The 23198-nt window shown below is 59.3% G+C and overlaps 1 protein-coding gene across 5 annotated transcripts in view; it reads left to right on the forward strand.

Annotated features, from left to right (window-relative positions):
- The window catches only part of COL16A1 (collagen type XVI alpha 1 chain), a 49679-nt gene that overhangs the window by 19695 nt on the left and 6786 nt on the right, over nucleotides 1-23198 (forward strand). For 2 of the 5 annotated variants that reach the window (XM_058718269.1, XM_058718268.1), the window contains 29 exons: nucleotides 87-128; nucleotides 455-490; nucleotides 581-634; nucleotides 806-874; nucleotides 2958-3002; nucleotides 3094-3120; nucleotides 3553-3612; nucleotides 3799-3846; nucleotides 3979-4032; nucleotides 7352-7405; nucleotides 7646-7678; nucleotides 9614-9730; nucleotides 9815-9856; nucleotides 9948-10034; nucleotides 10833-10877; nucleotides 11760-11804; nucleotides 13557-13610; nucleotides 14192-14245; nucleotides 14751-14804; nucleotides 16422-16466; nucleotides 16581-16634; nucleotides 16972-17007; nucleotides 17355-17417; nucleotides 19708-19779; nucleotides 19886-19939; nucleotides 20558-20602; nucleotides 20819-20863; nucleotides 21186-21239; nucleotides 21667-21720. In XM_058718269.1, the coding sequence (XP_058574252.1) occupies nucleotides 87-128; nucleotides 455-490; nucleotides 581-634; nucleotides 806-874; nucleotides 2958-3002; nucleotides 3094-3120; nucleotides 3553-3612; nucleotides 3799-3846; nucleotides 3979-4032; nucleotides 7352-7405; nucleotides 7646-7678; nucleotides 9614-9730; nucleotides 9815-9856; nucleotides 9948-10034; nucleotides 10833-10877; nucleotides 11760-11804; nucleotides 13557-13610; nucleotides 14192-14245; nucleotides 14751-14804; nucleotides 16422-16466; nucleotides 16581-16634; nucleotides 16972-17007; nucleotides 17355-17417; nucleotides 19708-19779; nucleotides 19886-19939; nucleotides 20558-20602; nucleotides 20819-20863; nucleotides 21186-21239; nucleotides 21667-21720 (1542 nt within the window). The remainder of the gene's footprint in view (nucleotides 1-86; nucleotides 129-454; nucleotides 491-580; nucleotides 635-805; nucleotides 875-2957; nucleotides 3003-3093; nucleotides 3121-3552; nucleotides 3613-3798; nucleotides 3847-3978; nucleotides 4033-7351; nucleotides 7406-7645; nucleotides 7679-9613; nucleotides 9731-9814; nucleotides 9857-9947; nucleotides 10035-10832; nucleotides 10878-11759; nucleotides 11805-13556; nucleotides 13611-14191; nucleotides 14246-14750; nucleotides 14805-16421; nucleotides 16467-16580; nucleotides 16635-16971; nucleotides 17008-17354; nucleotides 17418-19707; nucleotides 19780-19885; nucleotides 19940-20557; nucleotides 20603-20818; nucleotides 20864-21185; nucleotides 21240-21666; nucleotides 21721-23198) is intronic. The other 3 variants (XM_058718270.1, XM_058718271.1, XM_058718272.1) reach the window with 3 other exon arrangements.

A 23198-nucleotide genomic window follows, 5' to 3' on the forward strand; every position in this document is an offset into this window, starting at 1 on the left:
GCGGGGGTAAAGGAGAAGAGGCTGGGGAAGAGGCTATTCGGTGAGTGGGGAATCCCAAGCCAAGGTTTGTCCTTCTGTCTCTTCAGGGAGAGCCTGGACCTCCGGGAAGGGGAATCCAGGGGCCGCAGGTGAGTCTCTAGCCTTCCCTTGGCCTGCCTGCCCCCAGCCTCCCAACACTTCTATTAACCATCTGCCCACTCCTATCTGTCCCTAAAACTATGGGGCTCTGCCTGGCCTCCAGTGCTCAAGGGCCCAGCTTTGGGAAGAAGAACTGGGCTGTAGCCCTGGCCTGTCATCACTCCTGCGGGGGACCTTGGCTTTGACCCCCACCTCTCTGACCCTCACGGTCTTGCCGGGGAGCTCTCTTGAATTTGGGCTGGCAGATACCCCACCCCAGACCAGGTCTGCCAGTGGGGAAGGGCCAGTGGCCCAGTCTGTCTTTTCTAAATTGCAGGGGGAACCTGGAGTCCAGGGTTTGCCTGGCATTCAGGTACGTCTGCTTTTGGCCTAGAGGAGTCTGGCCGGGGAAGGGGCCACTTCGGGCCAGGGGTTAAGGAACTGTGCTTCCCTCTGTCTGCAGGGGCTTCCGGGACCTCGGGGACCACCTGGCCCCACCGGAGAGAAAGGTGCCAAGGTGAGCCTCTGCTTCGTAGGGCGCTAGACCTGCGGTGCTTCTGAGTGCCCTGGCAGGGGGGACGGGGACATGGGAGTGAGTGATGCCCAACGGTGGGCCACCCAACACCTGGTCTGATGCGTCTCACCTGCCCGATTGCCGCTGTTAGCCTCTGTGCTCTCTCTTCTGCAGGGGTCTCCGGGGCTGAAAGGAGCTGCCGGGCCGATGGGGCCCCCTGGTGCCAGTGTCTCTGGGCCTCCGGTAAGGGTCCTGTCTGTGCTCTGTGCTGGAGGCCCTGTTGGGGCCGGGCTGGTGCTGCTGGGAAGAGGGCACAGGGCTGACTGACCGGGCCCCACAGCGTGGGGAAGGGGAGGAGAGAGGCCCAGCCTCCGAGAAGGAAAACCACACTGTCTAGAGGGGAGGCCACCTGAATGACATCACTGATCACCACCATTTCTGGAGCAGTGACTGCGCTGAGGCCTTGTGCTGAGCTCTAAAGCAAGAGAGATTCACTTAAACCTCACAACAGCCCTATGAGGGACTGGCTATCATTGTCCCCCGGAAGGCCAGAGAATGAGCAGGCAGAGTCAGGACTTGAACCCAGGTCTGTCTGACTCAAAGCCCATATGTTAACTCACCCACCCCACTTCAAAGCCTGGTCCTTGGGGGCTCATCTAAATGGGTGCTGCCCCATTGAGCTGTCCACAATGATAGAAATGTTCTATTCTGCACTGCCCGAGAGGGTAGCCGGTAGCCACGTGGTTTTCAAGCGCTCGAAATGTGGCTAGTGTGACCGAGGAGTTAAAGTTTACATTTCATTTCATTTCAATTCATTTAAATTTTCAATAAGCACATGTGGCTATTGGCTACCATACTGGCCAGCACAGATCTATCTAGACCAACCTCATTACCCTCAAAGACCTCTCTTTATTTCTGTCCCACCCACGATTCCCATGTTTTATTTATTTATTTTTTTAATGCTTATTTATTTCTGAGAGAGAGAGAGAGAGAGAGTGTGTGAGCAGGGGAGGGGCAGAGAGAGAGGGAGACACAGAATTCGAGGCAGGATCCAGGCTCCGAGCTGTCAGCCCAGAGCCCGACGCGGGGCTCGACCTCACGAACCGTGAGATCATGATCTGAGCCGAGGTCGGACGCTTAACTGACTGAGCCACCCAGGCGCCCCTCATTCCCATGTTTTAAAAGATGTGCCTATTGAACAAATTGCACAGATTAAGTAATAATAAATGCCTTTCCTTATTTTCATCCATCAAATACCTGTATAATAGTCAGCGTCTACTCCACATGAACCCACTAGAATTTTACGAGATGGTATAATTCTAGCCTAAATCAAAGCAGTGCTACCTTTCAGCCAGGCTGTGCCATGCCAGGTCGTGGGCAAATGTGTAATTTCTCTTGGGTTTCTGGGAATGTTGAAAACAGCCCAGTGAAAGATATCTTTTCTATGTTTATGGATCCCCAGAGAAATTCCAGTTCCGGTTTGGCAATATCACTGATGGGGTCCTCTTGAGGGTGCCCTGAAGCCCAGAGGGGCCAGGGACTCGCCCACATCTGTGCAACCAGTCTGTGTCGCCCAGACACAGGGTCCCTGGCTGTTCCAGGGAGCCCCTGGGTAAAGGCGGAGGTGAAAGTGAAGGCAGTCCCGATTCTCGTGGAGTTGCAAGTCCCGTGTGTGAAGGTTGCATGTCCCACAGGAAGGCAGCCATCAGAATGCCCCTGAACAGCCAGGCAGACTTCTCCAGATCTTCTTCCCTCGGGTTGAACCCCAGCCGGGAGGCCCCCCCAGTCCCAGCCCCACACACCGTGCAAGTTGTGTGACCTTAGGCCAGTGACAGCCTTTCAGAGTCTTCAAATCCTTGGTGATAAACTAAGGGCAGAAATTCCCATCTCCTGCTAAGTCATCTGAGATGACCTTGGTGATGGAACGTGTGGCGAGCACTAAAGGGGGAGAGAGAGGGCGTCAGCAGGGACTTTGGGCCCATATAGCTGGGTGCAGTGATTCTGGGTGGGTCTATTACAAAGTTTCTTTAAACCTCAGTTTTCTCACCTGGAAAACAGAACGGTACCGTCCTGCAGGGATGGGAGTGGGGATCCCACTCTGTTCTCCGACCGGTGCTGGGCCCCGTGTCTGACCCCCCGAAGGTGCTCAGGAAATGCCAGTCTTTCTCCTTCTTTCTCTCCTTGTCTCCTACGCCAGAGTCCCATCCTCTAGGACACGGGCACTGGGGTGCAGGCTTCTGCTTGTCCCACTGCCCTCCCCTGCCGGTGGGCCACATGGCCGGCTGCTGTCCTGGCTCGCCACTGACCATGGGCTCTCTCCCCTCAGGGCCCTGATGGGCAGCAAGGACTTCCAGGAGCCAGAGGGATTCCAGTGAGTACAGTGCCTCAGGGCGGCAGGAAGCCCCAGCAGGTCTCGCCTCCACACCCCTATCTACTCACCTCACTGTGTTTCTTCCCTGCAGGGTGAAAAGGGACCTCAGGGAGAGAAGGTAAGTCCCCAGGCCCTGTGGCCAATACCGTGGAGAAATAAACAACCCCTATAGCCCCACCCCCCCGCCCCCGGGGGAATGTATGCACACGGAGGAGTCATTCTGGCCTCCTTGCTGCTATTCCAACAGGAATAACAGTAGCGCTTAGAACTTGAGGGCTGAGTGCTTTCCGTGGGGCAGGAACTCTGTATGGGTTCATCCATTCCATCCTCCTGATGGCCTATGCGTTTGGTGCTATGCTGCCCATTTTACAGATGAGGAGACTGAGGCTTAAGAGGTTGAACAGGGTGCCCAAGGGCACAGTCGTAAGAGGCAGATTCTGGATTTAAACCCTGGCCTCTCCATCTTAGAGCGTGTGCTGCCTCCCGGATGTTGGTTTCCAAAAGGTCCCCCATCCTTGCCCCCCTTTGACAAAGGCTCTTATCTTTTCAGGGCGAGCCAGGGGAGTGCTCCTGCCCTTCTCGAGGGGACCCCGTCTTCTCTGGCATGCCGGTAAGTGGTGCTGAGAGCTCTCCCCCCTGCCGGGGGGGGAGAGGCCTGGCTTCCTGTGTTGGCTCAACATGCGAGGGCCCCGCAGGGCTTTGCGCCCCAGCCAGCTGCCTCCCCACGCAGCCCTGCGCTTGGTGTGAACGTTGCCTATAACCTCTCCCTTCTTTTGCGACCCCCACTCCCACCCAGGGTGCTCCGGGACTTTGGATGGGCAGCTCCTGGCAGCCGGGCCCGCAGGTGTGTGTCGCTTGTCTCCTCTGTGTCTCCACTTGTCCGCCAGCGCCCTGTGGCTTGCCCACCGTGATGCCGCTGCCCCCAGCGGTGGGGCAGAGCTTTCTTTTGGGCCTGATTGCTTCTCCTCTCCCTCAGGGTCCCCCGGGTGTTCCTGGACCCCCTGGACCTCCTGGAATGCCGGGGCTGCAGGTAAAGGGGGAGAAGAGAATGGGCGTTTGGGAGGCGCAGTGGCAGGGTGGCAGGGTGGCAGGGCTCAGGGTCTGTGTGGGCCCCTGAGTGGGCCGCATCTCCGCCCAACACCGACGCGTGCCATCCTCGCTCCTCTGTGTTCCTGTTTCCCAGTGCAGCATGGGGTGGGGGGGGGGGGTGAGGCTCTGAGCCCTTAGCACGGGCTGTGGGCAGTCCTGGACCTTCCTTGAGCAGGGAATACCCTGCTGTGTGCTGGCCCAGACACCCTGTGGACACCCGGGCCAACCTCAGGCCTTGGTCAGCTGTCAGGAACCCAGGATCTGGGTCAAATAGTTCCGTACACCGTGTGAAGCTCCCCTGTTTTGGAACGGTGTCCAACATTCATTCATGCAACAAATCTTTTTGCACCTCTGCTGTTTTCCAGACACTATTTTAGGTGCTGGTGCTACAGCAGTGGGCAAAAATAAAAACCCCTCCCCTTTTAGAGTGTGCATTCTAGTAAGAGACACAGACAATCAGCAAGATAAAAATAAAGCACAACATAGCATGTTAAAAAGCGGTGTGTGCTAAGGAGAAAGATAAAGCCAGGGAGTGGGGTCAGAAAATGGGAGGAGGGCAAGGAAGATGTTGGAGAGGCGTGTTGGAAGGCATCCAGACTGAGCGGAAATGAGCGAGGGAGAGTGTTCCTGACAGCGGAGAGCAGCAGGTGCAAAGGCTCGGAGGCGGGACTGTGCCTGACAATCGCGTGGAGGCCAGAGACAGTGAGGGGAGAGCAGTGGGAGTGGAGATCCGTGTGGCACTGTGATGAGAGCGTGCATTCCAGAGCCAATGAACCTGACCTTGAAAGCCAGCCCTGCTCTGTGCTAGTTGTGGTGTGATGCTGGGCAAATTCCTTACCCTCTCTGTGTCTCGGTTCCTTCATCTGTTAAGTGGAGATAATTACAGCAAGTACCTCATGGGGCTTTTGTGAATGTGAAGCAAGTTAATGCACGCGAAATGTGTGGGACCATATGTCCTAGCACATAGTAAATGCTTAGAAGGCATTAGCCATCATTAGGACCATGACTTCTATTATTATTTTACGTCCGTACTCTCGTTCGTTTGAGTCTTACATCAACTCCAACAGGCAGGTGGTGTTATCCCCAAGTCACAGCGAGGCAAACAGGTTCCAAGAGGTGAAATATCTTGTCTGAGGTCATCCAGCTAGGAACCGGCCGCACTGGGCAGGGCTTCCCAGGACAGAACATTTGCTTCCCCCTGCCGCTGCCCTGCAGGACGGTTCCCCAAGGGTTTGCACACCAGGTCACATTTCCTGAAGGTCCTAGGCTTCTGCAGGTCTGGCCCCCAGCTCCTGAGGAAGCAGAGCAGAATCCCATGGAAGCTTCTTACAAACGACTCCCCCTGCCCTGGAGATTTTATACATCCCCCGCTGCCACCCTGGGGTGAGAATCTGTTCTGGTGAGTCCCCATGGCTGATGGGAGTCTCTGCCGGGATCCAATTTTCTCTGTCTCATCAAGAGCTCAGCACCAGAGCCAACTCTCAGTCCCCCATGGGCCAGCCACACAGTTGCCAAGTGTCCCCGCATCCTGCCGCACCACCAGGAAACAGGAATCTGTCTGCAGGGGTCTTTTGCAGTTTGCTTGGGGAAGCATGAGAGTCATTTCAAAGTGACCCATTAACACGCTGATGGAGTGTGAACCCTGCCAAGCCACGCTGGGGGAACAAGGCAGAAAGAGTGACTGCAGAGTCTGGTCCCAGGCACTGGAGTCCTCGTCTGGTGCCAGTGCCGTAGACCAAGCCAAGCTGCCACTAATAGGCACCTGCCCCGTGCCAGGCAAGGTGCAAGTCTTCCTGGCCAGGTTGGCCCTGCAGCCCTTTCAGGGAAGGGAGGCCCGGCAGCTCCTGTCTTCAGGCTCAGAAGCAGGCCCAGAGATAGACAGCATGTATTTGCCCAAGTAATGTAATCCCACGTAATCCCCATCCGTTTCCCAGCGGGGGAAACTGAGGCAGGGAGGGCAAGCAATGTGCCCGAGGCCATACAGTTAGTAGCTAGTGAGAGCGTAGCTTCTGGCTTCTAACACTAGGACAACAGGCGGGACATTTGGTTCCAGGAGGGCAAGGAAAGAAAATCACCAAGTATCCGGCTTGAAGTAACACGCGGGCAGTGGGGAGGAGAGCAGGGGTGAATGATTTAGGTGCATAATGATCACGAATGGGTTCGAGGTGTTTTCCCCGCGCCAGGCCCTGTCCTAAGCACATGACCCTGGTAACTCACTCAGGACGCAGAACGAGTGGCACAGGGGTTGCCGGAGGTAGGCCGACCCCAGTCTGCCTCGGGCCTCGCTAGAGCCTGGGCTGAAATAGGGCGGGCTCGCCGGGGAAGGCGGTGCATTCTGTCACCGGAAGCCGGGACTTGAAGGCAGGCCAGCTCTCAGGACGGGCCAAGGAAATCCCGGTGTGGGGAGAGCAGGGTGAGCAGCAGTGCGTTCACTCGACATGTATTTAATGCATGCCTCCTCTGTGCTGGGCACTGGGGATTGAAAAGGGAACATTCTCTGGGCCTCCACGGGGTATTTAATATGCAAATATGCACCGCGAGCCTGCAGGGGCGACAGGGAGTCTGGGCGGCAAACCTCTCGTGTGAGCTTCTTTATGCCTCACCATAAACTGTCCCTGTGTCACAGATAAGGAAACTGAGGCACAGAGATTTCTTTCTTCCAAGTAGCCCTCCAGAAATTACCCAGGTAGTTGGGGTTCACACCAACTGGCTCCCGAGCCTCCACCTTGCTGTGTTCCAGGGAATGTCTTTTGAGGAAGGTGCTGGAATCACGGTTAAGGGAGGGGTTGAGGCCAGTGGTCCTGACTCTGAGCCTCACCTCTGCATTTTGCTCGTCTTGTGGCCTTTGGCAAGTTACTTGCCCTCTCTGAATTCGCTGCTCTGGTTTCAAGTTGGAGGTGATAGCACCTAGCTGGCCAGGAAGACCGTGATTAAAGAGAATACAGAGGACACGTGTGCAAGAAAGAAAGAAACGTCGTTACTTACTGTGCAGAAGCCCCTTTGCCTGATTTCTGATGCCCCTCTAACATGTAGGAAAAACTCCCATCGGACTGGTTTTGGGGGGTCACCCTTCTGGGCCTCCTCGGCTCTCCCTGCAAACAGTCTGGAGGTTTTGAGCTAAGAATGGGTGCCAGCCTTATGCCAGCCAGGCCTCCGGTTCTGCAGGAAGAGAAGAGGCAGTGGGGGTGGCGGGCACGAAGCAGGGTGGCCTTCGGGCTCAAAAGAAGAGCCCGCTCACTCGTGTCTCTTCTTGGCTGCAGGGAGTGCCTGGAAACACCGGTTTGCCCGGACAGCCTGGGCTAACGGCCGAACTGGTAGGTACCAGCCAGGCGTCACTGGGCAGCCCCCTCCCTGCCCTTCCCTGCCCCTCCCGGGGCTGACTTGTCATGCCAGCTCCCTTAGATGTAGGGGGACCCTCTTCTCTCCCTTGTGCAAGGCAGGGAGAAGCCGGGGTGGTACGGGGCTTCCCAAGGTTCTACCTGATCCCATAAGTCTCCATCCCCCTTCCCCACACCTGCCTGAGGCCTGGAGCCCTCCTGTCTCCTCTCTTGCAGGGATCCTTACCAATTGAACAGCACCTCCTTAAGGTAAGAGGGTAGGCGGGGAGGGGTAGGAATTGGCAGGGAAGTCTCCTGAGGGGATTATCGTAGGAAGTCTCAGCACAGCACAGCACAGGGGAGCTACAGACGGAGCTGTTTGTAGGGAATGTGCATTCCAAGCACCCGTCTCCGAGGGCCTAGCACGGCGCCTGGCTGCTGCCAGACCCTCCATTTTACTTGCTGGATGAGTGTGTGAAGGAATCCCGCGAAGGTACCCACGTGAGGGATGTTGTGGGTAGTTCCTGCCCCAAAGCCTGCCCACAGGAGCCACCAGTGAGGTCCTGTGCCACCCTGGTCATACCGGGGAAGGGTCCAGCAGCTTCTAGAGCACAGCAGGAGGGTGCAACTGCAGTTATAAGGGTCATCAGGCAGCGAGCTGCAAAGGTCACATATGTTTGGACGGGACTGGGTTGAGGGCCTGGAAGAAGGCTTCAGCTGTCCTCTGGTCAATGCAGAAAGAATTCAGGGAGGTGATGGGATTTCAGGAACAATTCCAGTGGCACAAGAGAGGGGACTTGGGGTCCTGGCAGGGTTGGCCTGTGCCAGGCCATCAAGATCTCACTGGGGGCTCTGGCCTGGCCTCCCAACCTGGGCCAGACCGAGGGTGATGCGGGCCTCCCTCGCTCAGTCACCTTTGGAGATGAGGGCTGGTCTCTTTTCTCCTCCAGCCCAGCAACTTCTGGGGCCCCTCCCTTCTAGCACTGACTACCCAGTGCCCTGGACCTCCCACTTCCCCCCGTGGGTCCTGGTCAGACCACAGCATGAGGACTGCCTGGCCGGCCCTTGCTCTGGACAGCAGATGTCTCCAGAAGCAGCTTGCAGTTAACCTCCTGACAGGTTAACTCAGGTTAACCTCCTGACAGCAGCTATAGGTTGATCACAGGGGAGTGTGGCACCGAAACCCCAGTTCTTCTCCCTTAGGCTCCTGGCAAGCCCAGGGTTCCCCCAAGTCCTGCCCCCGGGCAAGTGATTGCACGACTCTGTGTAACATGTCACCTGACGGCTTCTTAGTCAACGTGCTCTGTGGAGGACCCCAAACCGGAACCGCGTGTGGTCTGGAGAAGGTGCTCAGATGCCACCCCGGAGGAAACCCGGGCCCGTGGACAGAGTGCCAGCTCTGGCCTCAGCACAGCAGTCCCCAGTACAGGCTCCCACTTACCTGAGACAAGTCACACTGTCTCTTTGAGCGTCGGCTTCCTCATTTCCGGAATGCTTATAAGATTACCTGCCTCATTGCACTGTCAGGGTTGAATGTGATAATGTGCACAGGCCTATTTCGATGGCTGGCATCACGGACGCTGAGTCAGTGACAACCATTATCCCTGGGCTTTGCAGCGAACAGTGAAGGTGGAGCGGGGGGCTCCTGACGACGGGTCCAGGGACACCCCCCCCCAGGGGTGGGCGAACTGGGGAGCCCGTGCCAGTCGGGATCTGCTGGGGCAGGAGGGCAGACCCCATCCCGCGGGGCGTCTGCAGAGGGCCTGGCTCCTACAGCCGCTCCTTTGCTCCCTTGGGCAGAGAGGCTGGTGTTTGGGGCCGGCCTTTTCAGCCTGAATCCTCACGGCGTGTCCTCACAGTGGGTGCAGGTTGCAGGAACAGCCGGGACAGATGGTCCCTCTGCGGGCCCCTCCGCCTCCTCCCACACGCCTGTCTGGAAAGTGGCTTTGGCTTGGCCCCACAGAGCTGCTTCCTGGAGAAAACTCAAAGCCAGTGTTGGGATTGGGTCCCCTGAGGATGGAACAGAGCCGCCACAGGGATGTGGCTGGGGAAAGAGAGAGTGTGGGCGGGGGCGGGGGGGGGGGGGCGGGGGGGGACGACTGCCGGGCAGGGTGCCTTGGCTGAGTTCAGGGTGGGGTTCCCCCGTTCGGCCCGCCCTGGCCTTCTGGGACCCACGCCCCACTGCCCTCTCCTCTCTCTTGTCAGAGCCTCTGTGGGGACTGTGTCCAGGGGCGGACGGCCCACCCGGTGGCGCTCCTGGAAAAAGGGGAGAAGGGAGACCAGGGCATTCCCGGCGTGCCAGGCCTGGACAGCTGTGCCCGGGTAGGAGGCCGGGTTCAGGGGCGGCCTGGTGAGGGGAGAGCGCCCGGCCACCTCACCTGACGGAGGGTTTCCTGTTGTCCTCAGTGCTTCACAGAGCGGGAGCGCCCCAGAGCCGAGGAGGCCCGGGTGAGTGCACCCGTGCCCGCTTCCTGCCCGTGCCCCGGGCCCCACAGGGAGGGCCCTGGCCGCTCAGCTCACCGTCCCCATCCCACTCCAGGGAGACAACGGCGAGGGGGATCCTGGCTGTGCTGGAAGTCCTGGCCTGCCCGGTCCTCCAGGACTGCCCGGCCAGAGAGGAGAAGAGGTAGGACCAGGCCCTCATCTGGGCAGGGCCCCAAGGGGGCTGGCGTCTCCATGTAAGTGGCCCTCAGTTCCTAGGGGCAGTTTCATTCCTGCCAGATGTCCTCCTGGGCCCTCCGGTGGCTCCTTCAGGGGTCTCCGAGCGTCAGGTCATCCGGTGCCTCTTGCGGCTCTGAGCCCCTGGCCCTGGTGGCACGCTGGCTGCTCTTGGCCCGTAGGACACCCTTCCGCCCCTGCCAGCCGCTTCCTGTGCCCGCAGCTCTTCTCCAGGGCTCGTCCCTTCCCCCCCCCCCCCCCCGACCCCCTCTGCTCAACTATCACTTTCGCAGGGAGACCTTCCCTGACCACCCTCTCAAAAAGCTGACCATGCCCCACACCGTCCCTAGAAACCCTAGTCCCCTTCATGCAGTGCACGTGTCACCCTCGGAATACCGTGTATTTCATTCGTTTAGGAACAGTCCACACGTATCCACTGAGCACGAGTCAGCCCCTGTTCTATTTGTTCTTGCCTACCTCTCCCCTGGAGTTGTCAGTGCCACAAGGCAGGGATTTTTATGTTCCTTTTATTGCTGTGTCCCCAGCACCTGGACTAGTGCCTGGGACATAATAGCTGCTCAGTAAGTGTTTGTTGGATGATTGAATGAACTGAACGAAAGGTTTAACGTCAGCTGAATGGCCCCGCTATGAAATCTACCAGCCTCTGTTGACTCTGGCCGTGGTGAGCTGGGAGGAAGGCTGCAGAGACCCTGGGGCTCTGTGGGGCCCGGGCCTCCCCATCCATTTCCCTTGGCTTCCTTTGCAGGGTCCGCCTGGCATGAGGGGCTCCCCGGGTCCTCCAGGCCCTATTGTAAGTATCCGTGGTTTCCTGGCCCACTTGAGAAGCTCTCAAAGGGGTCACAATGCCCAGACACCATTCTACTGCCTTGTATCCAGGAAACTGGGCAGGGCAGAAAGAGGGGGATTCTGCTGCCCACTCCTTTCCCTCATCAGAGCATCTGTGGGGACTGTGCCGCCCCCCCCACCATCGAATCCCCTGGAACTGGCCTGCTCCGTCCCACTTTGGCTGTGGTCCTGCTTAGGGGAGGCCCTCAAGGGCACACTCTTGTCTCCCTGTCCCCGTCCCCGCAGTGTCCTGCACCACAGACCCAGGCTGCCCTGGCAGGAAGGCCTAGGCTTCTGGCTCCTGGTCTCGGCTGCCAGAAAAGTATATGGCAACCTGGCCAGATCTCTTCATGCTTCCGTGACACCGGTCACTACAGGGGCCAGCATCGCTGCATTGCTCTGTGGGGCCATCTCTAGGACAGGTCTACGAAGGCCAGACCAGGGATGTCTGGTGTCGCTATGGCAGGAAAATAGAAGTGACCAGGAAAAGTCTGGAAGAACCGAAAATGCTTTCTTTGGAGAACAAGTGGCTGGTGGGAGCCACCTTAGAACCAGGGAGCCACCCAGCCGGGGGCCTATGGAGGTCAGGTGGCAGGCATGATGGGCTTGCTCTCCAGCAAGGGTGTCCAGCTAGACTCGGGGGGACTCTGGGGGCTGTTTCTCATCTCTGCCGATGGCGGAGCCATTCTTCCTGGAGCCGAGGGGAGGAGCGGCTGCCTTCACTGAGTCTCTTTTCCAGCTGCCTTGGAAATATTCCTGTGACCTCCTCTCCTCATGACCCCCTGCCCCCGACTATGTCCAGGGTTACCGTGCTTGTGAGTTGTGACCTGCCTGTTTCTCCCACCAGGGCCCCCCAGGTTTTCCTGGTGCTGTTGGCTCCCCCGGATTGCCTGTAAGAACCTAGCGCTGCTCGACCTCCCCTTCCCCCGCCAGCCAGGTCTCTGTGGCTTTTGCTTGTGTCCCTTCCCGTGGAGCCCTTGCCCCTCCTCCATGTTTGTCTCCGTCCCCCTGCAGGCACATAACGACACAGGTTCCCCCGCCAGGTCCCAGCGGCTTGGACATCCTCCCAAGTCTCTGACTCCTTTCCCTCTTCCCTTCTCCCCCTGCTCCTGCTTTCTTTCATCTTCTCTCTTCCACCCGCCTCCCCTGCAGTCTCCGTTTTCTCTCCCTTAGTCCCACGTCACTGCCCCCCCCACCCCCCACCCCCAGGCCTGCTTTACCTTCTCATTTGAAGCCGGTGCCTCCAGGGGCCTCTTTACGCCTCCCTTCCCACTTCTGCCTCCTGCTTCTCCCACCTTTGCTGTTGGCTGAAGATTTGCTGGAAGTAGTTCTTGGGGCCCTGCCAGGCGCCTGGCACAGAGCCCGGCAGAGATGCCAAAGCTTTAGGGCTTCACATCGCAGGCTGGCACAGGTTGCCACCCCGCTGCTTGGCAGGGCCGTCCAGAGGCGCCCCGGGGATCCGAAGGCAGCCACGCTCGCACCTCGCCCAGCGTCCTAGAGGAAACTCTCAGCTTCCTCCTCTTCCTTTCCTCTCCCTTGGCTCCGGGCCCGGTCTGCTCCAAGGCTGGGCAGGTGACGCCAGCCGGTTGGGTTTCTGGGTGTCGTGGGGCCCTGCCCCTCTGTGCCCGGTGCGTTGGCCTGCCCCTCCCGCCAGGTGTCGTTAATTGCCCTGCCTCCGTCATCGTCACGAGTGTGTTTAAATCGTCCCCATCGTCACTGTTGCTCCCTCTTGGGTCACGGAAACTAACCTCCTGTTTGTCAGATTTGGTGTTCCTGGGGCCTGGCTCCTCTCCTCCCAGGCCTGGTGATGGAGGCTCAGGGAGCGGGGCCCCTCCTGTCACAGCTCCATCTGTCCCCATGTCCTCATCCTGGCCGGACCTTGTCTGTTTCTGCTTGCTTGGGTGAAGGGGCCATCTGTCCGTCTAGCCATCTGTCTTGTGTTGTGGAAAGGTTTGGGCACCGTCTCTCGAGGGCGTGAGGGAGAAGGGGCAGACGCAGCCCCTTAATGCTGTGGTGAACCCACAAGGGTCGGGGTGGGGGCTCTGGCTTTGACTGAAAGTGACATCCCTTTCCACCCTAAAAAGTGACAGGGACTGCTCTGGAGGGAGCAGTGTGCTCGGGGGGCCTTCCCGTGCCTCTCCCCTGTACCCCTCAAAGAAGGTGATTTGGGGCGGGGGCTGGGGGGCGTACAGGTAAGTGTTGGGCATGCAGTGATACATTTTGGCAGAGGAACGTCACTGTAGGGACGCCACTCCCGACAGCTGCCCCTCACGGGGAGCACACACGTGTCAGCCTCCTAAAGGTACACCCCAGCCAGTTACCAAAATAGGGCACACCGATGACAGTCACCTGCCTGACAGGTACCCTCTGAGGGTCACCTACCTGGGTGGGGGGGCATATCTCTGTAGTTACCTGTCTTGGGGGTATGCTCTTGAGAGGCACCCCTAGGTGGGAGTTTACACGTCTCACAATTACCCTTCTGGGGTACACCCCATGGTCACCTTGCCAGGTACCCTAGGAAGGGCATCAGGAAAGCCCAACTCTGCCCGGACCGGGGACAGAAGGCTGCAGGGCAAGGAGAAGGAGTCGGGGGCTGGGTGGGGACTGCCCTCCCCTGTAGGTTCTCATGATTTTTCTCCCCAAGGGTCTTCAAGGAGAGCGAGGCCTCAGGGGCCTGACAGGAGAGAAGGGGGAACCGGTAAGAGGGGGCTGGCAGGGGAAGGAGACGGATCAGGAACCCTGGGGAGACAGAAGTTGGGCCCCCAGGGATGAGTGGAAGATGGGAGGGGGACTCCTTTTGAAACTCTCTGCCCCTGATCCCTCAGATTGGGGGGGTTTTCACACCCCCCACCCCGGGATCAAAGGAGGCTGATCTCCATGTACCTTGACTCCCCCCGGAAGGGGCAAACAGACTTGCCCCCTGGCTTCTAGCAGCATCCTGGGGGCTCTTCTCCCTCCCTCCTCCTGCAGCATTTAGCTGCTCCTTCCACACCCTACTCCCCCCCTCCCCCCCCCACCACCCTGTCCTCATCCTCCCTGCTCTGGGCCTTTTCCTCTGCCTCAGCTCCCAGGGTCCTGGCCAGGCTGGCACCTGTCATCCGGCCCCAGCCTTGCAGTGGCGGTCTCGACCAAAGAAACCTGGGCCTTTGGGAACTGGTCCGAGGTGGTGGCTGTCCTGGGGTGGGTGTGTGTGCCTCCCGAATTGGCAGATCAGGCATCCTGGCTGCGGCTATGCTTTTTGCCCGGGGAGGGGTTCATAATGTCTACCTTTCTTTGTAGGGTCCTCCAGGGCAGCCTGGTTACCCAGGTGCCATGGGCCCCCCAGGACTGCCTGTGAGTAAGGGGATGCTGGCTCTGGAGGTAGCAGAGCCTGGGGATGGTGGTCAGGACAGGACCAGGCTGGGGCATCCCCCAGCAGCTCCCTCCCTTCCAAGCATACCAGCCTGTCCCCCTGCCAGGCTGTCCCTGCAGAGGTCCCCAAAGTCCCTTTGGTAGTGCAGCTTGGCCCTGCCCCTCCACTTTGCGAGTCTGCTGCAGCCGCCAGATTCTCAGAGCACACAGACCCCAGCCCTGAGATCTGCCCCTGGGGGGGGGGGGGCAGGAGAGCTGGGGAGGCCAAACCCATGCAGGAGGCTGCTGGGTGGGCGGGTCCCGCTTTCCACTGGGGGCCACAGCGGCGGGTGGGAAGCAGCCCCCCTCCTCCTCCCCCTGCCGGCATCATTGGTGCCATCTGCCTGTGAGTGCCAGCCTGTGCCAGCTGCAGTCTCCACCCCTCGCATTAGCGCCATGACGGGCGGGCCACGGGGCTAATTCAGCTCTCTCTCTGCTTGCTTGTCAGGGCATCAAGGGGGAGCGGGGCTACGTCGGGCCCCCGGGAGAGAAAGGAGAATCGGTGAGTCTCAGCTCAGGGCAGGAGGAAGAGATCCAAAGGGAGCAGTCCCTGCCCCGCCTCCACCTCCACCCGGGGAGACTTTCCCAGCAGCCTGTGAAGGGGGAGACAGGACCCCTGCTTCCCTGCCCCCCTGAGTCCCTCCAGTTGCAGCTCAAGCAGGCAGCGCAGGCTGGTTGCTGCGGAGGCGGAGGGGAGGCTGGAAGGACGATCCCAGCAGGTTTCGCCGAGACGGGCTGGGGGCTGGCTGGCCGCAGCTGCCAAGGAAGGGGCAGGGAGCCTGGAGTCGGTGGGCAGGAGAATCTCCTTCCCCCCCACCCCGCCCCGCCCCGCAAAGGCAGGCAGGCGGGCAGGACAGCCTGGGGAGAGGCAGGCCTGGAACCCCTAGATCCAGCGTGGAGCCTAGCCTGACCCCACAAGCCCTGAGCGACCCTTCCCAGCCTGGGTGAGGGCAGGAGCTGGGGCTGTTATCAGGCGAGGACATCACATCCGTGAGGTTATCGCTGAGGCTCAGGAAGTGGCATGGCTCACCCAGCATGCTGCAGCCAGTTAGCGAGTTAGGGCAGAGCCTGGACTGGAACCCAAGTCTGTTTGTGGCCAACCTGCCAAACCTTAGTCTTGTCTTCTGTTCACACATCGGGCCCCGGTGGGATACAGCAAACCCCACGTGCATTTATGCAATAACGGACATTTCTCATGGGCCTCCTGGGTGCTAGGCTCTGCTGTGAGGGTGCTGCCGTGAACAAAACAGGGACTTGTGTCCCTTCACCGCAGGGAGCTCACATTCCAGCGAGGGAGGCAGATAACCGGTGAATAAGCCAATACACATAAATTAATGAGAAAACAATAGAGAAGATACAGCAGGGCAAGGGGCTGGACTGGTGTATGGGGTGCCAGTAGGCAGAGGATTGGGAGATCTGTCTGAGGAGGTGGTGTTTGAGCGGAGCCCTGAATAGAGTTGAGGGCGGGGAAGACACGTGGCTATCTGTCCTGGAGAATCCCACAGTGGGAGGCCCTGGGTGGGGGCACGTCGGAAAGAGATTGGAGCCATCTAATCCCTGGGTAAGGTTTTAAGGGCCCTGGAAAGGATGGGGGTAATGGTAGGCATTCTAGGTAGAGGAGACAGCTGTGCAAAGGCCCAGGGGTATGAATGTATAGAGTATGCTTAGAGAACAGCGGTCTGACCAAGCAAGGCAGAAAATAAGACAAGGAGAGGGAAGTGAAGCAGGAAAGGGTGGTTGGTGCCAGATCACGGGATGCCTCAAAACCCAGCACTGGTGGAAATTGGGCACTTCATTCAGTGGGACAGAGGGGAGCCATGGAAGGTTTTGGAGCAAGAAGAGTGTTATAATCAGAACTATGTTGGAGAAGAAAAGATGGTAGCCAGTTGCTGGCTGGATTGACATGAGCCAGGAGGTGGCAGGACTAGTCAGAAGGCTGGTTCAATAGCTCAGGCAAGAGAAAGGAAGTCGGGGCGAACCAGGGGGAAGTGTCCTGACAGCTTGGAGGGGCCTCCCACCACATCCCCTGCATCTACTCTCTGCCCTGTCCCCTGCCCCGTCCCCTGATCTCCCACTTACCTTAGTCAGAGTGACTGATTCCGCTCCTTTGTGTCCCCAGGGCCCACCAGGATCTGAAGGCCTCCCAGGTCCCCCAGGCCCAGCAGTGAGTAAAGGAGGAGATGAGAGAGTGGACATGGGGCCCCCTGGTCCTGGTCCAGCCCTGGGGTCTAAGGGCAGAAAGATTGGGTTCTAGCTTCATTGTTCTCTGTGGCGACAGGGTCCCCGAGGGGAGCGAGGACCCCAAGGGAATTCGGGAGAGAAGGGCGACCAGGTGAGTGACCACAGGACCTGGCTGGCTGTCCTGACCATGAGGGATGGCTTGGGGGGTGGGGGTGGGCACAGGGAAGGGGTCCCAGAGGCTGGGTCCTCTCCCTGATGGCCACCTTCATGTGTGGAGGGGTGACCAGCTCTAGCCTCCAGCCCTCACCCGCCCTTGTGTTGCAACCTCCCAGCTCATGGCTCGAGTTTCACCTGCTGGTCATCTTGGGCAGAGTGGAGGGCAAGGCCCCATGGCTCGAGGCAGCCTCACCCTGTCACTCTTTCCATTTGGGCAGCCAGGCGGGAGGGAGTGGGCGGCTCAGCAAACTGTCCCTCGCTTCTTCCTCTAGGGATTTCAAGGCCAGCCAGGCTTTCCCGGCCCACCGGTGAGTGGAGACACAAAGCCAGTTCTGTCTGATGTGATCCTGTTTGGGAGGGGTAGGCCTGACCAGGCCAGGCTGGGCGAGGATGGGCCTGGGGAGGGGAGGGAAGAGGCACGGGAGGAACGGCCTGGGTGGCCAGGCCTGATTCCAGGAGCCGGGACCTGGAGGGCAGAGCCTCCTGGGTGGGCCCCGGACCAGCAGGCCAGCCAGCAGTAATGCTCCTGGGTGGTGTTTCTAGGAAGTCAGAAGGCATCGCATTAACCACAGTGAAGCAGACCCCGGTGGAAGAAGGAAGGAGAGCTCCCCCCCAGGCCCCGCTCTCATCCTCGCCTGCTCCTTTGTTAATACAGGGTCCTCCTGGATTCCCGGGCAAAGCTGGAGCACCTGGCCCCCCCGGCCCACAAGCGGAGAAGGTGAGCAGGACCCCAAGGTGAGGTGGCCGCAGCCGCAGATCTGAGCCATGCAGTTCCCACACCCCGATCCACCCCCACTACCAGCCCTTTGGAAATTCGAGGAGTGGCTCAGTTACGTCAAGGGTGGGGAGAGAGATCTCCAGCCTTGGCTCATCAACTGCCTCTGGGCAACAGACCAGTGGCCCCCAAGCCCAGGATACCCACTGGCCTTTGTGCTGCCAGAGTCCCCGCCTGGTGGGGATGAGGCAGGGGGCGTAGTCAGAGGCGGGGACTCAAGGGGGAGAGGGAGGAGCTGAGCGAAGGAGGGGAGCACATCCAGACTGGAAACCCTACAGTCCTGAAGCCAGAGCAGCGTGGCCATTTGCCTTCTGGGTCTGACAACAGCAGGAAGGAAGCGTGCTCAGATTGTCCCCAGGGGCCCAGGCGGGGCAGGCATGGCCTATGAGCTGATGACAAGGGTCAGAAGGACAGCAGCCTGGGAAGCCCCTGCGCTGGCTGCCCTGGGTTTGAAGACTAGCTCTGCCGTGGTCTGGGGGCTGTCACTCCTGTCTCTTCCCAACCCTTGGGCTCCCCAAATGTGATGGCTGGGTAGTGTAATGAGGCCCCAAATTGACTTGTAAGCTTGGGGTGGGAGGGGGCGTTTATGACCCAAAGGGAGAGGCAAGAGGCCTACAACCTTGGGCAGAGCCTCTTTCCTCTGAAAACACACGCCGCACAGCTCTCAGAGCTAGAAGGGACTGCTGAAAGGGCCACCTTGGTCTAACTTCTCACTGTCCCGGTGAGGAAACGAGGCTCAGAGAGGTTAGGGGTGTCCCAGGGGCACACAGCAAAATAGCAACAGAGCTGAGACTTCTCTCCCAGCCCAGGTGAGCCCCCAGGCGCCTCCCTGCCTCCCCAGAGCCAGCGCGGCTGAGGTGGTGGTGGGTGTCACCTCCCTTCTCAGTGGGAGCCCCTGCCAGAGCCCTCCGTGCTGGCTCTGTACCCCCAGCACTGCCTGCTCTCCTTAGGCTGGTCACTGCAGAGAATCCCAAACCTCTGGCCAGTGGTTCTCTGTCCCGACTCCCTGTGGGACTGACATTTTCTGGGGCTGTGCTGACCCCTCCTGGTAGCTGATGGCATTGCAATGCCACGGGGGGCTTTCCTCCCCACCCCCCCATGGGAGGGTGAGGGGTGTCTCTAGCTAGATCATTTCCCCTTGGCCAGCTCCACAGCCACTGCCCCAGGGCAGCTACCCTCTCTCCCCTGGGGTACCCAGCAGCCCTCCACACCAAGCTGCTTGCCTCCTCCCTTCTCCGGTGAACATTCTAGCTCACACCTTGGTTCTCATCACTCCCTTGCTTTGAACCATCAGTGGCTCCCCAGTGCCTGTCGCAGTGGTTCCCAGACTTTATGTTGAAGTTCCTGAGCCCTGTCATCACACAGAAGCTCCCGTGAACTCTCAATCAGATATGAGTGGAGCTGCTCTGACTGAGGCGGGAGCAAGGGTCTTGGGTGCCACCCTCTGGGCTCCCACTTTGTGCCCCCATCTCTGACGCTCCTCCAGGAACCCCCAGGGCTCTGAGGAGTACAGTGGGAAAAGCACTGGTCTGTCGGATAGACTCTAGCACGGTGTTCCGGGCACACCCCCCGTCAGGCTCTACCTAGAGCCTCCAGGCTTGCCTCCCACCCCTCCTGTCACACTGGCTCCCCAGACATGCTGACCAGGCCAGGCATGTGACCACTTCCAAATCCGTATCGTTCTCTGAAGTTCCCTCCGGCAGGCTCTTTTCTACTTGTCCACTTGCCTGAATCCCACCTATCCTTCAGAGTCTAGCATCTGGTGACGCTTCTGTGACACCCTCCCTGACCCCTGGCCAGAGTGAGCGGCCCCCTCTTCCGAGCTGGACCGTGAGCTCCTTGAGGACAGGGAAGAATCAGAGGCTATATAGTGCTTGGCACTTTGTGGGGACCGACGCGCGCTGAATGTATGCCTTCAGTCAGTACACGTTCCTGCACACCCACTGTGCCAGTCCCTGGGTCAACCCTGAAGAAGGTGCTAGGCCGAACAGGCTCTGTCCCTTCCTCATATCACAGTGCAGAAAGAGGGATGCTTTGCAGACAAAGACAGATCCTTCTGGGGGAGTGGTGTGGAATACATCCAGCAGAACTGGGGCTGGAAACCAGCGGTCCTGACTTCCAGTAATCATCAGAACCCGGCGCCTAGGGCCTCATCCCCCGGGGGTGGGGGCTTGGGGGGGTGGTGGTGGGCAAGGCCCTGCTGACTGTGTTGTGGGGGTCGGCTCCTTTCCAGGGCAGTGAAGGCATCCGAGGCCCACCAGGCATGCCTGGTCCCCCTGGGCCACCAGGATCGCCTGGGATCCAGGTGAGTGTGTGTCCTCTTAGCCTGCCAGGTACGTGCAGCGTGCATGCGTGCGTACGTGTGCTGGGGCTCCGGCAGGCGTGCACACATTCCTTTTTCCTGTTTCTAGGGCCCTGCTGGCCTGGATGGTCTGGATGGGAAGGACGGCAAGCCTGGCTTGAGGGTGAGAGGATGGGCACCCCTTCCCTTCTCTTTCCTCCTCCAAGAGCCAAAGCCAATGGAACCCCGATGAAGGAAACGGAATCCCCTCCCCCACACCCCTGCCTTCCCTCCACCTGCTCCTGGCCACACACCCCCTTCTCTGATGGCACTGGAGGCCTTGGTTCCTTGGTTCTTCTGGTAGCCTTAACCAGGTTGGATGAGCCGGGTCTCACCAAAGGCAGGCAGTGAAGGGGGTGGATTTATATCCAGAAATTCAGGATACTAAAGATACTAGGCCGGGTGTCAGAAAAACAGGCCGCAGACCTGGCAGGACCTGAGCAGCCCCGGATCCCTGGGTCTGGTGCTGCTGGGGAATGTGAAAGGGATGCGACATGGCAAAGGGCAGAGCATCAGAGTCAACCCCTTTCTGTACCCAAAAGAAGGAAAATCGGGGCTCAGAGAGGGCTGGGATTCACTCAGCGTCCACAGCCAGTCAGAGACTAAGCCCAGCTTGGATTCTTCCCTCTGCCTCCCATGACGTTCCCTCCATCCTGGGATAGCCGGGGGAGGGGCTGCCGAGAGGGAAGACAGTGGGAAATGAGTGCTCATCCTGTCTCAATGCCCCTGGTCTCTTCCACAGGGGGACCCTGGCCCCGCTGGCCCTCCTGGACTCATGGGACCCCCGGTAAGTTGAGCTGCAGGAAGGAGTCGGGGGCGGGGAGGTCCCAAAGCTGACGGGTGCGGGCTCTGCCTTAGAGGGTGGGCAGCCCGAATCCAGATCCGCTGGGGACCAGGTTGTGACTTTGGATGGGTCTGATTCCTTCAACCTGAGGAAGGAGGCAAGGGAAGTCGCCTCTGCTTGAGGCGAGGGCCCGAGGCAGCCTCCCACTTTTCCTTCCAGGGCTTCAAGGGAAAAACGGGACACCCTGGCCTCCCAGGACCAAAGGTAAGGAAGGGCCTGGCGACTTCTGCCAAGCAGGTTTTCTCGGCCATACCCAAGGCCTGACCCCAGGCAGACATGGCAGCCTGGCACCAGTGGACGCGCCACCTGAGGCTTGGCTGAGACGCCGTCCCAGCATCCAAGCCTCCTGAGACCACCGGGGCCTAGCGGATCGGGTCAGGCTCTGCCGTCCACCAGCCCGAGAGCATCCGAGGGCTGCTGGCCAGAGTCTGGGCAGGGGGCAGGACTCCTCGGATGTGGGGTCGCCTTGGGGCTGGGGGAGCCAAATAGAGGTCTGTCGAGTTCCAGCTGGCCCTCTCTCTTGCAGGGTGACTGTGGGAAACCAGGGCCCCCAGGCAGCAGTGGCCGGCCAGGAGCAGAGGTAAGGGCTGAGGTCCATACGTGCTACCTTCAGGCAGCCTTTGGGGCTCTGCTGAGTCCAAGACTTACTGGCCAAGGGGCTGCCTTCTCTCCTGGGCCTTCTGGGGGAGGTGTTGCCCCAAGATACACACCTTCACCTCCTCCTTCCTCCTGCAACTGGTTCCCCTCCCTGCAGGCTGTTGGATCACTCACCTAAAAAGCAAGGCCTGGCCTTCTCAGGCTGGGGGCTCTGACATCTGTCTCCAACAATACTCGTGGGCAGGGCTGGTCTCTCAGGCCCCAGAAAGCATGGGCCTGGAGGCCAGGACTCAGCTCAGCTCCTCTATCGGTGTCCTACCTGCTCTGCTCAGCCTCCTTCCCACTAACCACCCTGTGTGTGTAAGTCTGTTTCTGTATTGCTTTTTTTTTTTTTTTTCTGGCTCCTATAGGGTGAGCCTGGTGCCATGGGACCTCAGGGAAGACCCGGCCCCCCTGGCCATATTGTGAGTTAAACCATTTTTGCCTCTGCCTCTATTAGAGTTAGGATCCTCTTGGGGCTGGGGTGGGCAAGCCGGTGATGGCCTGAAAGAACTGACCACAGGGGCAGCCCTACAGAGCAATAAGGGGCCTTGCGCTCACCTAATCCAGTGGTCCCCAGGCTTTCTGCCATTTTCTTATTTTCTGGGCACATTTGAGCTTACTGATCAAACAAAGATCATTCAGTTATTCGACAAACAATAATTGAGCACCTGCTCCATGCCAGGCACTGTTCCAAGCATTGGGCTGTGGCAGGGAGCGAGACAGACAAGGTCCCCTGATCCCAGAGCTTCCACGCAGGCCCAACAAACAAACAAATTAATGCGAAAGCTTCAGGCAGCCATGTGATGTCACCGGGAGGGCCTGGGAGGCGCCTTTAGAGGAACCTTTACTGCAGAAGTGGCATTTGAGCCGAGGCCTGAATGACAAGAAGGAGCCATCTGTCCAGCAGTCTGGGGGGAGAACGTCCAGGCAGGAGTCGGGGGTGGGGGGGGGCGGGGGGTGGGGGAAGGCAGCTGACGCAAGGAGCCCGAGGCAGGGAGGGGCCCCGTGTGTCCGGGGAGCTCCAAGGTCAGCATGGCTGGAATGGAGTTTGAGAAAGGCGTGAGTGGGAGCCAGAAAGCTATGCTTCCAGAGGACCTGGTGACGACCTCGGACCTTGGAGGACCTCAGGAGGCGAGGGGCACGGGTGGCAGCCGAGGTGTCCCTGGATGGTGGATGGTCGGGTGGAGCTGGGGTGGCAGATGGGCTGCGTTTGGAGTACTTGCTGCCGACTTGGATGGGGGAGGGGCGGGGAGCGGTGGAGGGAGAGGAGCCAGGGATGACTCCTGCGCGTGGGCGGGCGGCTGGGTGCATGGGGGGTGCACTTACAAAGGTAAGACGACTTGGAGAGGACAGTTATTAAGCAATAATGAGTTTCCCATCTGAATTTACTCCTCAGTAACATAGATGGCTGCCTATGGGCGCCTTTGATCAGTGTGACAGCTAGAGCTGATGGGGTTCCTGAGCAAAGGAAACACTCTGGCGTTTGATTGCAGCCCTGTTGTGGCAGATGTACAGTTTCCAGGAGGCTTCTGGAAGTGTTAAAAATAGCTCATGATCAAAAAGAGGAACTCTCGGGTCCTCATCAGTGTGTGTATGGATCTCAAGGGGTCTAGCGGCCCCGGATTAGGGACCCCAGGTCCAGCCTAGTCCCTGTTCACACTGCAGATGAAAGGAGCCACACACTGATTTGTGATCCCATTGAGGACTCATCGGGGGGCTGGGGGGAGGGGGCACAAGTTTCCTCCTCTCACCTCCGTCTGCCCAGCTTCAGCCCCTGCTCCGTGCCAGTCCCAGTGCCGGGCATTCCCGCCCCCAGAAGACTTGTGATGAGCGGAACAGAGTCCGTGCCTCCAGAACTTTCCATCTGGGAGTGTGGCGGGACATGCTGGGAGAGAGACCT

This window comes from Neofelis nebulosa, chromosome 2, assembly GCF_028018385.1.
Source record: "Neofelis nebulosa isolate mNeoNeb1 chromosome 2, mNeoNeb1.pri, whole genome shotgun sequence".
In the NCBI taxonomy this organism is placed as follows: Eukaryota; Metazoa; Chordata; class Mammalia; order Carnivora; family Felidae; genus Neofelis; species Neofelis nebulosa.